General features: G+C 55.5%; 1 protein-coding gene across 3 annotated transcripts in view; it reads right to left on the minus strand.

Annotated features, from left to right (window-relative positions):
* Positions 1–1,464: 1,464 nt before the first annotated feature.
* SLC13A3 (solute carrier family 13 member 3) overlaps positions 1,465–16,866 on the minus strand; it is a 66,244-nt gene continuing 50,842 nt past the window's right edge. For all 3 annotated transcript variants that reach the window (XM_079127950.1, XM_079127949.1, XM_079127948.1), the window contains 4 exons: positions 14,251–14,363; positions 8,022–8,183; positions 5,469–5,606; positions 1,465–3,110 (listed from right to left, as the gene is read on the minus strand). In XM_079127950.1, the coding sequence (XP_078984076.1) occupies positions 2,937–3,110; positions 5,469–5,606; positions 8,022–8,183; positions 14,251–14,363 (587 nt within the window). In that variant the 3' untranslated portion in view covers positions 1,465–2,936. The remainder of the gene's footprint in view (positions 3,111–5,468; positions 5,607–8,021; positions 8,184–14,250; positions 14,364–16,866) is intronic.

Below are 16,866 nucleotides of genomic sequence, written 5' to 3' on the forward strand. Positions count from 1 at the left end.
CCTGAAGACTCATGGCCTTCTGCCTTCCGTTGGTCCTCAGATATTTGGTCTGAGAATATTCTAGACACTTCCTTGAGGATGATTTTGATGCAATTTACAGCTAAAATAAATGGACTTTGAGTAAAGCAGATGGCCGTCCAGGGTGAGGGTGGGTCTTGCCCAATCAGTGGAAGGCCTGCATACAAGAAAACGTTGAGCCAGGAGTAGGGGCGGGGGGATTCTGCAGCAGATGGCCTTCCGAGGCCAGCTACAACTCCTTCTTGAGTCTCAGCCTCCCCTGCTAGATGTGGGACTCACTGAGACTCCACAAGTGTGAGCCAGTTGCTAGCATTCCCTCTACCTTCCTTCCAGGGAGAGACGGCAGCCCTTCCTGACCCACCGCTTCGCCTTGCTCTCCGGGTTTCCTCATCCACCGCAATTCACGGTCCAAAAATATTCAGTGGGAAGTCTCAGAAATAAACAGTTCACAAGCTTTAGATAATTTATATCTTAGTCATTATGTCAACCTCTTCCTGTGCCTGATTTGCAAACTCAGACTTGTCACAGACAGGTACAGAGGGGAGACGCGGTGGGGGGCTTGCCGTTCCCACTGTTGAAGGCGTCCGCTGGGGAGCTTGGAACCTACCCGTGCAGGTGGGTTACTCCCTAAGGGCTGCAGAGGGCTCCCCAACACACCCGCCCACCGCTTTCCCTCTGCCTCTGAGTGACTCCTTCCGGTCCCAGCCCCCGCTGCCTCCTCAGGGGAAGTCCCCCTGACCACCCGGCCTCTGCATCACCTCACCCCGCGGGGCGGTCTCATTTTCTTCTTAGCCCGAATCATGACTCAGAGTCATTTTTTCTATTTGTTTATCTTCCTGTTGTCTGTCCCTCCTGTTAGAATGCAAGTTCCACATAGGCGGGGACAGTGAACAGCACGTCACAGGTTCTAAATGAACACTTCTTGGATGAAAAAATGGGAGGCGTGAACCAGATCAAGACCCCACATGAGAGGCAAGATAACTTTCTCCTGGATCTGGTGTAGATCCACGGGTTGAATATTCACTGAACATGTGGTACGTGCCAGGGACTGGCCTGCATACCCGAGATGGAGCAGTGAGCCAAATAAAATCTGTATTTTCTGAAGTGTATATGCTAGAAGGACAGAAAGCAAATAAATGAGGAAGTAGGCGTTTTGGCATCCTGAGTGCTAAGAAGATGAACAGAGCAGAGTAAGAGGGCGGAGAGCAACAGGGTGACATCTGAACCAGGACTTGAATAAAGTGAGGGCAGGAGCCAGGCATCTATTTGGGTACAGAGTGTGCTGAGCAGAGGGAACAGTATGTGCAAAGGCCCTGAGGCAGGAGAGTGAGTGTGTGGAATAGAGAGGAGGGCAGAGGTAGCAAGCCAAGTCAGAGAGGTCCGTGAAGTCCAGGAGTTAGGGGTTTTGTGGCTCTCAGGTTCAGAAAGGCGAAGACTCTCCGGAGCCAGTGTTGATCAACATTCTTTATTTTGTAGCATTTTTGATCAGAAGTGTTTGGATCATGATGCCTCTGGTTACAAGTCCATGGGTCTCTCTGCTTGAGCCTCCCCGCCAACCCCAGCGGCTGATACTCAGTTAAATACTGACTGCTCCCCTGGGAAGGAAGCGGAACCCAGTTCCAGCTCAGGGGGGCCCCGCCCTGCTCTCAGGAGACACCTCTGACTCCCTCCAGCGTGTGGGAGCTTCTGTCCTGGGTGCTGGCAGCCCTCTCAGCCCTCAGGGAGCAGGAAGGGGAAGTGGGAGGTTCCGGCCCCCCACGGGTGCCTCTGTTGGTGCTGGCTATCACCACCCTCCTCCAGCACCTGCTGCTGTTCCCAGGCTGCCTCCACTGGACCCAGGAAGGCTGCCACCCTCCACCTCCCCAGCTCCGCCACCTGCGTAGGGAGGTCTCCGTTCCCCCCTGTGCCAGCCAGAGCCATTTTACCCTGGCCATCTACAAGGCCCTGGTTTATATTTTGACTTTTCTCTCCTGCCTGAAAAATGTGGTCTTTGCTGAATAAACATGCTTACCACCTGGGCGGGGGTGGGAAGATAACAGCCAGTTTCAGGGACAAGAAATGGGTGGTGACACCCAGCCAGAGGCCTGTGGGGGCCACATGCAGGAGGGTCTGGGCTGGCGGGGCAGTGGATCACCTGTGAGAGGGCAGTGCCCAGGCTTGGCCTGACCCCAGAATTATGGCCAAACTGAATCAGGTTAAAGAGGAGAGCGCGGGAGGCGGGGGGTAGAGATGCTGGGGCTTCACAAACTCCCTGGGGGAGTTCGGGAGCCTAGAGCAACATCAGGGGGCTCTGCACAGTCCCGATGGCCTCTGGAAGCCATCAGTTCCTCCCATCTCTAGGGATTGAAAACAACCTTTGCCTGTTGGGTTTTTCCAGGGGTGATAGCCAAACAGCTGCCCAGAATGGGCACCAGCCGAGCAGAACCCACCCAGTCGGGAACAGCGTCAGCATCTGGCCTGGGACTTGGCCGCCTCAAAGCCTCTCCAGCAGATGAGTCCTTAGAGATGAGATGGTCTCTCCAGAGACACCTACCGCAGTCCAGCGGGGACGCGGTTGGCTGTGCTCATGGGCTGGATGGCCTCTTGTCCCAGCGTATAAGACAAACCCCGTTCTAGAGTTGCTTAGTGGGGCTGAAGTCGGGCTCTCTTACGTCCCACCCGTGGAACAGCTCACAGATCCCGGAGCTTGTTCTCGGCAGCAGACCTGGGAGTTACCGGGCCTTGAACTGCATGAGGGAAGGGAAGGTATCATAGCCCACAGGACCTGTGGCCCAAGTGGACCCCGGGAGGTCACCCTTGCTCTGCTGCATCCTGGATTACAAAGAAGAATTGCTTGATCACCCTGTAGGGTCCTAGCAGCAAGTCATGGTGACAGTCCTCTGGGAGGGCTCAGCCCACAGGGGATCCCCCAGGAAGGCTCAGAGGGTCCGAAACGTGCTGTTGGTCAAGTTGAGTGGCAGTGAGATGTTGGCCGAGTGGGCGTTGGCCCAGTCCGGGAAGGTGCCCAGCTGGAAGATGCTCTGTGCCCAGGTGTTCATGGCCACGCTGAGCAGCAGGACGCCCATCACATTCATCAGGAGGCCTGTCCGTGCCTGAAATGGAGCCCAGACTGAGGGAGGGGTCAGCACAGACCCCCCATACAGATGAGAAAACCTAGACTCAGAGACAGGAAGTCATGCACCCAGGAGCCCAGAGAAGCTGGCTTCCCCAAGGTCACGCCACCGGAAAGCAATCTTGTTTGAGCTGAATCCCCCTCCCCACATTCAATTCTCACATGAAGACATATGCAACATGTGTACCTGCATGTGCATATACCTGCATGCGCACGCGCGCGCACACACACACACGCACACTCTGTAGGTCCAGGTAAGGCCGCACTTATCTACCGAGAAGACTTTTTCTCCTGGAGATTCTGCCTCTTGAAGGACTTGGACAGCACCTGCCTGTTTACTTCCTCCCCTGGAGTCGCCAGGACCACTGGGTCCCCTTGAGTTGTTTCCCTGATGGATTCTCTGCTTGCTTCACCTTAGTGTTACCCAGGCTTGGATCACGTGGGGACAAAGACATGCCCTTTTTAATGCTCTCGTGAGCCTCGGCTGGGTGCCTTCAGGCCCACCCCTAGCCACACCAGGGTCCTCTTCAGCAGAGGCCCAGAGCCTTCTGCAGGCCGCTGTTCTCAGGAACGGCACTACTTTGTTTTTATTTCTTTGCACCTATTTTTAGACCTACCTTCCACTGCATCTATACACATCCCATATATACATCTAGGTATATCCCATATAGACACGTGCTGGAAACGCCTTTTTAAATACTCTTATTTAAGTTTTAAAAAGACACATGAAGTCGACTTCATAAAATCGGTCAATGAAGGAGGCACGATGGTTCATGGGAGGGATGTGCCATCGTCCAGGGATGCCAGCTGAGGTCAGGGCAACGGTGGTGTGCTGTCCCTGTCCTGTCTCGTGCCAGAGGTCTGAGAGCCCTGGTAACTCTGGAGGACAGAGTGGCCGAAGCGTGGGTTCTGGGAGAAGGTTGGGTCTCCCAGGGTCCCAAATACCTGCTGGTCCCACACTGGTTCCCTCGATGAGCAACTGAACTGTTGTTCCCCAAGGCAAATCCCGTAGCTGGCAGCTGCAGACCAGTCTGCCTCGGCCTCTTGCTGGGGGTCTCTGTCCTTGCCCACCAGTCCCTGGGGTCTCTCCCTTCTCTTGCTGTCTCCTGGCGTGCCTGCCCCCTCGCCCTCTGCTCTATAAAGAGCCTCTGCCTCCACACTATCCCTGCCCGCCCTGACCATTCGCTCCACTCAGCAGCCAAGCCACCTCTGAAAGACAGAAGTCAATCAGTCACTGTCCTGCTTAAAACCCGCCAGAGCCTCCCGCAGTTCAAGCAGTGCAGGGTCCCAGGGCTGCGTCGCCCCCTCTGCCACCCCTCTCCCACCCGCTCCAGTCACGGCAGCCTCCTAGGTGCTTGGGGAGCACTTGGAGCTGCGCCCCACATCCAGGGCTTTGCACCTGGGGTGCCCTCTGCTTGGAAAACTGCTGCATCTCATGAGCAGGTGATCAGGTCTCAGCTAATGTCACCTGCTGGAGAGGCTCTCCCTCCCCGTTCTGTTTGAATTCCTCCTTCCATTCCCGATGTCCCGGGTTTTACTTCCTTAGTATTTAGCAATATTGACATTTACAGGATGTTTAAAATCTGCGGACCTCCTCTGCTGTCTGCCTCCGCCAACAGCGAGCGCCCTGCTTGGGGGCAGCTCCCGGCCCCCCCACACTGCTGCCCCCAGTGGTTGGAGCACAGAGTGCACCAGCCCCCCTCCTCTGTTTCTTCTTCCTGCTGCTCATTCTGGATCCCTCTCTCCATTTATCCCGCTGGGGTCTCATGCCTGGTTAAGCTGATCACCCTTCTCTGCTGTGTCAGCCCAGGATGCTGAACAAATGCTCCAGGCAGCCCCTGGGGAGGGAGGAGGCTACTGGAGGAGGGAGGGGGCGGGAGGGAGGGAGAGTGGGGAACTATGCTGGGGAGAGGGGACACGAAGCCCTGCTCAGAGCCGGGGGCCTCCCCAGCCCACCCACAGCCCTGCTCCCTTTGTCTCACTCCTGGGCACTGAAGCCCACCCCTAAGTCCCGGAGTTGTCTGCTGCCCCTCTCTCCTAAAGATTCTGGGCACGGAGCTGCTGGTCAAGCAACCAAGAAAAAAGAGCTGTGCCCAGAGAGAGGGGCAGGTCCCTTGTCCCTGAAGCACATTGTGGAAAACAGTCAGTAGGCAGTGCTCCCTGGAATGTCTGAGCATGAGCTTCACCCCCGAGTGTTTGCTGAAATCTGTTCCCAGCCCCATTCAGAGCAGCTGCTCAGAGACTGGGAGCGGGGTGGAGGACATGGGGTCCCTCTTTGCCCATTGCCTGGTGCCCGTCCCCTGCTCCCCAGGCTGCTGCTAGGAACGCCCAGACTCACCATGTCTTTGACCAGCAGGTGTCCAGAGGCGAAGGCGATTGAGTTGGGGGGCGTGGAGACCGGGAGCATGAAGGCGTAGGAGCAGCCGACGGTGGCCGGGATCATCAGGTACAGTGGGTGCACTCTCAGGCGGATGGCCTGGGCCAGGAGGGGCACCGAGGCACAGACAGACACAGAGCAACCACGCGAGGGACAGAGACAGGAAAGAGATTGGCAAAGTGACCGAGAGCCACAGGGACACACGAGAGACAGAGACGCAGTCAGAAGTATAGACAAACACACAGGCAGGAAGAGACAGGCGGACCAGAAGACAGGCGGACCAAGACAAGATGGAGAGAGATTCCCCAGGTCAGTGGCATCGCAGGGCCCCACGGCCATTTCATTAGGGAGTGGCTGGGGCAATTTAGCTAGGACCCTCCTTCTCAGGTAAGTGAGCGTCAGAACTGCCCAAAGGGCTCATGAAAACCCAGAGGGCTGCCTGCCTCACCCAGAGAAGCTGATCCAACAGGTCCGAGTGGAACCCACGACTGCATTTCTCACGATTTCCCCAATGCTGCTGCTGCGGTCACTGGTCCAGGGACCACACAGGGACTGAGAACCAGGCACTAACGTAACAGCTCCAAACCTGGTCCTACCCTCGGTCACACAATCCCAGCTGCTGCCTCTGGGCACAGCACAGTTGGGCTGGCTGTATTTCAGTAACAAGGAGAGCTCACTGGCAAGCTCGGCCACATTTCTAAGACTGGTGGAGGAAGTTGTCTGTGGGTGGCCTCCGGCAGCAGGCGCTGGCTTGTCACCTCTCCTACATGACATATTCACCTACAATTCGTGTTGATCATCTCTCTGCCATTTTATTTAAGATAGAACATTTGGGCTCCTCTAAGGAGTTTCTGCAACTGAAAGCACAGACATTTTCTCAAAAAGCTCTGACATCACCCTCTTTGGGTTTTGATGGGAAGCAACGCTGAAGAGAATGTATCCTTCGGGAGCCTTTTCCAGTAAGAGCAGGCTCCGCGCTCCCTCCCCTGCCCCTCCCACCCCAGAGCACCCGCCCTCCCTATTGCCAGGTCCCTCAGATCCTTGGAAAGGGTCTGACTGAATCCAGCTTCACTTACAAGGGTATGAGGGTCCCACCTCACACTGCTGGTAGGAGGGTAAACTGGGGAGTCGCTTTGAAGGGCAATTTGCTCAAATCCAACATTCTAAATGCACTTGCTCTTTGATCCAGGCAGCCCAGTTCCAGCCATTTCTCTAAAAATAATCAAGGATGCACGGGCCTGGCAAGATCAAGGCAGCCCTGTTGGATCATAGCCGTCTGGAGTCAGCCACGTGTCATGAGCACAGACTGCTCAAACAAATCAGCAACCATCCGTTTAGAGCACAATACTCGCCAGTGGTTGCAAGAGCATAGAGTGCATCTCTGGGCTGATACAGTGTGATCTCCTTTGCAAACTGATACATAAAATAAGCAAACTGAAACCCAACCCAGGGGCAGCGAGAGGGCTGGGGAGCCACCCTGCACACCAGGCAGTCACGCCATGTGTAATTGCAGGTTGATGCTGTCAGTTTGGGATCATATTAAAATAGTCATATGGCTTGGTCTTTCGTCTGTGTACATGTAAAGCAGCACGGGTAGTTTCCTAATGTGGATTCTTGTACAAATTCTTAATACCATCTATCTGATAGTGATTATTTATTTTCCGTGCATCTAATCCGGGATTCACTTCGCTTCGGTGTTTGCATTTTTGTTCACGTGTGAGATCGGACTCTCTCCCTCTCCTTGTGCTCTCTTTGGATTTGGAGTCAGGTTCTGCTCACCTCGTACATGGGCTGCATGGCCGTCTCTATCTTTCTGTGCTGGGGACCGGCTGGGTGAGGTGGGAACTCTCTGTTCCTTAGAGACTTGCCGGCTCTCATCCAGCAAAGGTGGGTTCTGGATAAATCACTCTCCAGCCCATCCCTGATGAAACCACCCAGGGCTGGTGATTTTAGAGCGAGGTTCTCAAACAGGTATGGTTCCCACCCCCCCACCCCCAGGGGATACTTGGCAACGTCCCGGGACATTTGGATTGTCACTATTTCGACTGGCCTCTGGTGGGTAGAAGCCAGGGATGACGCTCAACACCCCTACCCACACAGGACAGCCCTGCCCCCACCCCCAGAGAATTCTTGGCCCAAGTTTCCCACAGGCTGAAGCCCCTGCTTTGGGGGCTGGGGGTTGAGCTGTGCCTGCTCTTAGAACCTAGATTTTCCAGGAAATCCAAATTTGGAAATTTAGATCTTCCTGGAAAACTCTTCTGTCACCACGGGTTCCTTTTCCCCAATGAGGGTGTTCTTTGCACTTTGAAAATATTTACTCATCCTATGCACTTCTTAATGGAAAAACCCTCTTTTTAAAAATGACACCGTGGTTCTGACACTTCCAGTGTTTTGGAAGACAGAGGTGCCAACCACAGTCCCTGAGGAAGGTCCCGTGGCAGGGCAGAGACCTCCCAGCTTGCGCTGGGGAAGGGGCGCTCCTTCCCACCCGCCTCTTCCCACGAGGACCCTCACCAGCTCCGCCAGGACGGGCAGGAAGATGATGATGGTGGCCGTGTTGCTGGCGAACTCAGTGAAGAAGGCGACGACCACAGTGATGAGCAGCACAGCCAGCACCGGGGGCACACTCTCCAGGGGGTGCAGCCGCCCCCCGATCCACGCCGACAGCCCCGACTCCTGTGGACGGGCACAGCCTTCATGCCAGCGCCCCAGCCGCCCGGAGAGGGCCCCCTTCACAGACGGGAACGCCAGGGGCAGACAGGCAGGTGGCCTGGCTGGGGGCACCATCGGAGCCGGCCACGCTCCTCAACTTCACGCCACACTCTGCAAGCCAGGGGCCAGAACCCCTGGGTCCCCATAAAGTTCTGTCCCCCTTGGTTCTAGCACCGAGGGAGACAGGCCCCTCCTAACAACTCTTATTCCTCCAACAACGGCGATTAACTAACAAAATATCAACCATCGCTTATGCAAAACATTCATTAGTGTTATAACTATTATATAATAATATATTAAAATGTCATATATATGAAATGTGTAATATAAAACAGATAACTACATATATCTCAAAGGCAGCACAATCAATAGAATTATTAAGAATAAAGATATTTGTGATCAATAATAAGGATGCTTATTACAATGATAAAACAAATACTAACATTATTAACATTGTACTGCTATTTATTGTCAGAATTGTCATACCGAGGCTTTATGGGGCCAGGTACCTGCTACATCGTTACCTGTTGACTCCGCCCAACTGTCTTGAAAGGCAGATTTTATTGTCCCTGTCCTACAGGGAAGGGGGGGAATCTGAGCCTGGAAAAGTGTTTGTGGCTTGCTCGCGCTCTGCCCCCCAGTAGTGCCTGAGATTCACATCTGAATTCATAAGCTGACGTGCTTCTGCAAAGCTCCCCACGCCCCACCTTCCTCTGGACACACTAGTCTGTCACTTCACCTCTTAAATAAGAGCAATGCCCAGAGCTGACCACAGTCCTCCAGGCCCGGAAAGGAAAGGAAGAAAACCCCACAGTCCCCTTAACCGCCACACTACCAATGCTGAATTGTCGGGGTGCTTTCTGCTGACTTCTCTAGGAACCACCCCAGCCACCAGTATGCAATCTGCAGTGCCCCCCACTCTGCCCACCCACCTCAGCCACATCCTTGAATCGCCCTGCCCAGCCCTCTCCTGACCCAAAGCCAGGTCCAGCCTGCTCCACGCTGCCCCCTGGCGGTGCCCACCACACCACAACAAAGCTGCAAGCTCTCCCCTATAGCTTGTTTTCTTGTCAAGAATTAGAGGTGGAGGTTCAGGAACTGATCAAGGCAGAGTTGGATTAACTCTAGTTAATTAACTAGTTAATCTAGTTGGATTAACCCTAACCTTTAGAATCAGATGTATTTCTGCCGAAATCCTTTTACCAACTCAGTATCCTCAGGTACCAATTCACGTTTGCCAAAGAAACTTTGCCCATTTTCACTCATGTTTAATAGAAATCTCACTGCTGGTTCAGAACGTAAGACTTCATGATGGATTCTAGCACACAGCTTTGTGTTTATTTACATGAATAAAATAAGACACTTGGTTGTACAAGTGTACACTTGGTTGTGACTTTAAATTTACCTTCAATGCATGAATAATAAATGCTAAAAAAAGTGTATTCACGGTAGAGAGGTCCTTGTAAAATCAGGGTGCTTCTCGCCCCCCGCACCACAGGAACCCTGCAAGGAAAGAAGGGGCCGCGGGCTGTCCCACAGGTGCAGCTCCGGCAGACACCGCAGGCGGGTGCAGCTCAGAGGAGAGGGTGGAGAGGGGGCGCTAGGACCCTGGCTGAGGACGAAGCCTCCTGCCTCTTGGCCTCCGAGTGCCCGGCTTCCTGCCAGTGCCCCAGCAGCCACCCAGGTCCTGGGCTCAGCTCCTCGCAGGAGGGAGTTCTGGCAGCTTCCTGAGAGAGGAAAACCCCCAGCTCCCTGGGGTTCTGTTGGGGACACGTTAAAGGGACTTCACCTTCCCATTCCCATTCCTTTGGAATCGGAAGCTGTTTCCCAGGAAACGCACACACGAGTGTTCCCAGGGACGCCCGAAACCAGTGATAGCCAAGGTCAGAGGCAGCATGGCTGGGGGTGAGAGAAGGACAGGGTGCTTCTCAGTGGAATTCTTCCTGTGTCATCCTGGTCAAGTGGCTTGACCTCTCTGTGCCTGAGTCCCTTACCTGTAAACTGGGGACGACGGTGGCCGTCCTGGAGTTAATGCTGAGAGAAAGGAACCCGTGTATAAAGTGCCTGGAAAAGTGGCCAAGCACCTGGCGAGTGCCCAACGCAGAGGGAGTCGCCAGATGCCAGAAGTGGCGGGATTCAGAATCACCCAGTGCAGAGGTCAAACTGTGTTCCTTGGTGGCCCCAAGAAGACCTGGGCCCACCGTGCAGGGTGGGAGGAAGGGAGGCTGAGCTGGCATGATAAGGCCCCTCTTCCCCGCTCCCTACTTCAACCAGACCCGCTTCTCTATACAGCCCTGAACAGGACTCTCAGGCACAGAGACCAGTGGCTTAGATTAAGGGAAGGAAAGCAAAGAGTGCTGTATGCGCACGTGTGAACCCCAATTCATCGGCACATTTACCAGCTGGGTGATGTTGGGCGAGTTACTTAACATCTCTGTTCCTTGATTTCTTTAAGTGATTGTGGATTGAACGAGTACAGGTAAAACAGTCCCTGTACGTACCAAGACTGAGCTTGGTGTATGATCATCACTTATTGCACAATACAGTGCTTACTCAGTGCGGACACTCTTCTAAGTACCTTGCTAAGATCAACCCGAGCCTCGTCGCGACCCCCGACGTGGGTCATACACATCTCCACTTTATGGTTGAAGACACCGAAGCGCAAAGAGGGTACGTGATTTGCCAAATTAGCGAAGTGACTTGTCGGAGTGACTCTGATCGGAATCTGGATCTTAGCCATTCCGTGGGGCTCCTTCTCCCACACGGTGACCTGCAGTGGGACAGGGATGGGGGGACGCGTTCCTGCCCCCTTCGACTTGGCTTCAGGCTCCCGGAGCTGCGACCTGCTGGCCACAGTGATTCTACGTATCCGAAGGCCAAGAACAAGGCCAACCTTCCCCGAGAAGGCCAAACACGCACAGCAGTAGCAGCTGGTCTGTGCCTGGGCTCTGCTGGTTCTCTGTCAGGTACTTTCCCTGTCTTGTCATGAATTTTCAAAACCACCCGTCTTATAGATCCTAACAACCTGTTTGTTGAGCATCCCTTCTGGACGCCTGGACCAGGGGGGGTGGGACAGGCATGGTCCCTGTCCCCATGGAGCCTACATTCTCCTAAGACAGGTCACCAATAAGCAAACAAACACCCAGGATCGGTTAAAGGGTAGATGTGGTGCAACAGAAATATGCAGGGCGAAGAAATGAGAGAGAGGAATCAAGGTGGGGACCAATCTAGTCATGGTAGCCTGAGAGGTCATCTTGAGGGGTTGAGACATGGACATGGAAATCTCAGGAAGAATAATCAACAGAGAAAGGCTGGTGCAAAGGTCCTGGGGTGCGAGTGAGTCTGACATGGCTGAGGAACAGTAAGCCGTCAGAGGGAATGGAGAGGGGTGAAGAAGGGGGACAGGCGGGGGCCAGCAATCAGGGAGGCAGGCAGGCGCCCGGCCACCCGTGGCCTTGCGTGCAGGCCTGGGAAGTCTTCGGATTTGTGCGTACCTATGGGGGACGTACACCATTTTGCTGCAGACCCGAGCTCCGTGTGCACACTAGAATCTGCCTCCAGCTCGGGGACTCAGCCCTGGGGATGCCACAGGCCCAGCCTCACCTGGGCTCCATCCAAGAACCGCCAAGCCTCGGGTGGCCTGGCTGCGGCCCGGTAAGGCACTGGGCAGGGCCAGGACCCGGGGTGTGCCGTGCATTCCAGTCACTCCTGGGCTGGCCTTCAGCTGCCTGGGGACAGGATGGTACCAGCAGGGCTGGGGGAGGGGCAGCCACCACACAAAGGCCCTGTTGAACAGAAACCCCGGGTGGCTGCCCAGGCCCGGGCTGAGGGCCAGCCTGGCCTCCCTGGCAGCCTTGTCCCCATGGAGCAAGGACTCCACCACTGTCCCAGCCTGAGCCCAAAGCTCCAGGTGCAAGGTCACCCCTCCCTGTCCCCTGCCTCGGGCCAGGCTGGGCTCAGAACGCTGTGCTGAGTGACACCGTTTCCACTAACTGCTCCTGACTGCCAGCACAGCAGCGACGGTGTCTGGCTGTGCTCTAAGTGACCCCCACGGTGACTCATTTCGTGATCGCGATGGCTCTAACAGGTGGTGTCACCGTTATTCCCATTTTACAGGTGCAGAAACTGAGGCCCAAAGAGCTTTAGTAACTTGACAAAGAGCAAACGTTAAGAAGTGGAAGTTCTCAGCTTCCAGCCCAGATGATCTGGTTCCACTGCATTTCACACCAGACCTGAGAACAAGCAACTTCCTCCAGGAAGCCTTCCCTGATACGCCCCCAGTAGGAGGCAACAGCGAGAGAGGTCAGACAAATGCAAGTTCAAACCCAAGCCCTGCTCTCAGTGAGCCATGTTACCTGGGATCGGTCACTTAACCCTCTGGCTTCGTAATTCCTAAAATGAAGACCAAAAAAAGTACTTGTGCTCACGGTTATTTTGTTCTGTCTGGATTCTGCACCACTGTGCGTGTGCTTCTTTTTAAGGAATAAAACTTTGATTTCACGAAGGAGCTCGTGGTGGAGACCCCGCGTGGAGGCCTGGCTACTGCACCCCGGGTCCTGTCAGCTCATGTCCCAGATGATGGAGGCGGGGATACCAAGGCCTGGCCACGGCGGACCAATCAGGACGCCTCTGTGGGCGGGGCCTCCCCCAGCTCCACCTCTCTCCCTCCACACTGGTGACCCCGAGCGCACCAGCGAAGGACGTGCTCCTCGCCAATCAGTGTGGAATCCGCTTCGTTCTGACGCTGTGACCGAGGAGGGAGTGAGATGCTGGGATGTGGCCCTGCTTACTCTATGCCTGGGTTCATTATTCTCTTACTTTCCTTCCATTTCTTCTGTAGAAGAAGGAATTTGATCTATAATTTCTAGATGAGAAAACTGGAGCCCGCAGAGGTTAAGAAACCTGTCCAAAGCGCCCCAGTGAAGAGTGGGGCCCCCAAGCCTGGTCATCTGAACCACATATACTGTCAACAGGTGTCCTACGCGGGGACGCGACATGAAACTAAAGTTAAAATTGAACTGGACAGAGAAAGCACGATGAGAAGTATTCTCAGGTTTTCTCTGCCGTCGTTTCAGAAGAATCCCTAACTGCTTGTGGGTTTGAGCCGCCGGGGAGTAGGACGCGGCGAAGCCCAGCAGGGCAAGCTCTGGCGTCAAATCCGCGACCAGGTGAGCCTCCGGCCTCCCTTGTCTCTGCGGCACAGTGAGGAGGCAGGACCCAGGAATCAGAGGTGGACCCCGCTCCCACGCAGAACACTACTTTATGACCTTGGGGAGTTAGCTGCTTAATTGTCCCACATCTCAGTTTTCCGTCCTGTAAAATGGGGATGGAAGCATAACCTTCCTCTTGGGGTCAGCATGAGGATTAAATTAGATAATACAATAGAGAACCTAGAGGCTGCCCTGCCTCTGGACAGGGCCCACTGACCATGAAGCTGCATGGCACCTCCTGAACTGCGTGGTCTGTGCCCACTTGCCTGAGCCCCGTCCATCTCTGTGCTCACGGAACCCTCTGGAACAACACTGGTAAGAGCATTAATGAATTACTGTTAATATCTAACTGCACACCCCAGGGGCCAAGAGCATACACTTCTAGACTCCTTGGATTCCCATCCTGAGTCCCCAACTGTGTGACCTTAGGCAACTTGCTTGACCTCTCTGTGTCCTAGATTTCATGTCTACAGAATGGGATTCGTCCCTCTTCTGCCTCACAGCATCGTCGGGAGCTCCCATGAGTTAACCCTCGGTCGGCGTGTTGGAGGGCCTGCCGTCGCTCCTCTGCTCTCACAGTCCCTCTCGTCCGGACAGCCACCCAGGGCTCCTGGAAGCTCTGGATCTTACTTCATTCCTCTCTCTCTGCGGCACTGGGTACCGAGCGTGGACCCATGAGGTTGGGACCCAGATTGTCCCTGTTCCACAACAGGAAGCTGGCCATGCCTGCAGGGCCCATTCCATCCCCTGCCGTCTGGAGCTGCAGCGGGGACCTGCCCACACATCCAGGCCAGTGGCCCTGCGGCTCCCGTGGCTCTTACCTCACAGCCTTTGGCCATGGCGAAGCCCCCGCCCAGCAGAAGGATGATGTTCCAGGGCACCGTCTCCTGCGCCTTCTTCCAGGTCAGCAAGGGCTCCGTGTCCGTGTTGGGAGCTGGGCAGAGAGAGGGACCAGCACAGGCTCAGGTTGCTCGGCCTGAGGAGGGGGCCACCAGCCCTGCAGCCCCTTCTTTGTGGGGACACTTGGGGGCCCCCAGGAAGTCAAGGTCTTGCTCTGGAGAAGCCCCGTGAGCATCATCATGGGGGGTCAGAATGGAAGTAGCTCACAGGCTGCACAGCCTGAGAATGTTCTGGAACCAGCCAGTCCACAAGCCGGCCATCACTGAAATCTCCCAACTGCCCTTCGGGCTAGGTGCTGGTTTTACCCTCGTGTAAAGCGGGAAGGGCCTTCTTTGATTTGAACATGTACAGAAAGGGATGACAGAAGAAGGAACTTGGGAAAAATGAAGCCAGGAGTGGCTTTGGCCCATGGAATCATGACTTGGCTTTTATTTCCTCAAAAGTGCTGGCAAGTTGCAGTGGTTGGCGGCAAGCTCTCCTGACCATGGGTGGACAGCGGGCACCTCAGGCTTCCAGGCCATCCCTGTGCGGCAACTGCTCTGTCATTGTGGCCAGGCAAGACGCCGGGGACAGAAGGGGCGGGGACAACAGAGGCATATTCCAGCAATGCTGTTTACAGAAGCAGGTGGGGGCTGGACCTGGCGCGTGGGTCAATGTCCCATCCCCGCCGGCAGAGGCCTGGAGACAGGCGCTCCTGAGCCTTGGCTGACCCCCAGTCCCCGCAGACGCTGCCTGAGGCAGGGTGGAGCTGGAGACTAACAGGGGCATTTCCGTGAGGCTGACTGCTGCCTCCCCAGGGTCTAGAACAGAGTGACTGTGAATATTTGTCAAATAACCAGGCTGCACTGAGCCTGGCGCCTGGCGGGAGCAGACGCCCCTGGAGGGGAGGCGGCCAGCCGCCCGGGCCTGTCTGCTCAGGCAGCCGTCGATGTTTTCCTTCTCTCTCCAGATTTTCACAAACTACACAACCGTTTGCCTCAACAAGAGTTTACAGCCAGAAAATAAAAGCAATAAAAGCTGCTTAGTAAAATCCTCCACCAGGACAATCCTCCCTTGGGCGTCGCGGGCTGCCTGGAGATTCTTGGACCAAATGCAACACGCAGTTAATCCCAGAATTGGAAGAGGTGCCTGGAGGTGGCAGGAGGCCCAGCCCTCTACCCGGAGGTGAGAAAGTAGTATTAAGAAGCAAGCCCTGCCCGAGGTGGCAGGTGAGAGCAGGAGTTGGGAGGGGCGGGCCCGCCAGCGGCGCTTAGACCTCTGCCACCTGGTACGGCCACTGGCCTGAACTACTGCCCTTTTTATTATTTTCCCGTCCAGCCATGCCCGCCACTCTTCCCTATCAGCACAGGCTCCCGCCGCTGGCCCAGCTCCACCTGGCTGGTGTCTAGAGCTGCAAGTGCAGGTTCACCTGGGTGGGTGACTCCACCTCTCTGAGCCTCAGCCTCCTCCTCTGGAAGGTGGGGTGAGAGCACTTCCCGGAGACTCAGTGCTGAGGTGAAATGTGCCCAAGTGTGCAGAGGGCTGAGCCCCGGGGCAAGGCCCAGAGCGAGCCCTGGTCCTCCATTGGCAAATGTGCCCTGCGGGCCTGCGTGTGCCACCACTGCTCCGGACACTAGAGAGACAGAGGGCCGGCAAGGAGACAGCCCCTCTCCTGGAGAACTGCATTCCAGAAAATTCTGCAAGGGCTTCTCTGGGGAGCTGGCATTTGGGCAGAGCCCCAGCCGGCACGATGGAGCGAGCCAGGCGGCCGGCCCTCCGGAGGAAGAGCCGTTGGGAGCTTCCACCCTCTTGTCAGCCACAGCACAGGCACGTCAGCCGACCCGCACTGCGGGCGGACCAGAAAGCGGGAGAAGAAGAGCGGAAGAGCGGGAGATGGCGACTTGGGTACAAAAGGAAAACCAAAGTTGCCTGGCTCCACATCCTTTTTTAAGCTAATGGGTGACTTTGGTCAAGTCACTCTCTCCATGGACACTGACATTAGGCTGCTCTCAGGCACCACCCGAGTCCTGAGGGCTGAACACTGCGAAGTGTCACCTCAGCCAGTCTGCATGGGGCACCAGTGCCCAGGGGAGAGCAGCGCTCGGGGGCCCCCTCCCTGCCCACCAGGCAAGGCTGGCAACTCCAGCCCAGGGCCCTCGGTAAGGTGGCACGCTGGCACTCCACGGACCAGGCTCCACTCTGGGTGCCTCAGCACTACTGCCACTGGCCCACGTGGAGTTTGCTTTGTGATTTGAATTGGGAATCGACATTCCCGATCAGGGGGATTCCATAGACGAGCCCAGAATTTTTGCTTCTTTTGGAAATCTGACCAGATCATCCTGTTGTCTTGCATGCTGGCAGTTGGTGGAAACAGTAACATCTGCCTCTGTGAAGTGAGTCTGCACAGTCCTTACTTTGCCAGGATGCCAAGCTCCTGTCCCTTGTCAGCGTTCTCTGCTGCCATTTTCCTCAAGGGGCAGAAACTGTTCTCTGTATCCCAGATGTGACAGGAAAGGTGGCAGAGGAGAACCAGGTGCTTCCGGGGGCACATTTTCCTG

Source organism: Sciurus vulgaris (assembly GCF_902686455.1).
Source record: "Sciurus vulgaris genome assembly, chromosome: 2".
Taxonomy (NCBI): domain Eukaryota; kingdom Metazoa; phylum Chordata; class Mammalia; order Rodentia; family Sciuridae; genus Sciurus; species Sciurus vulgaris.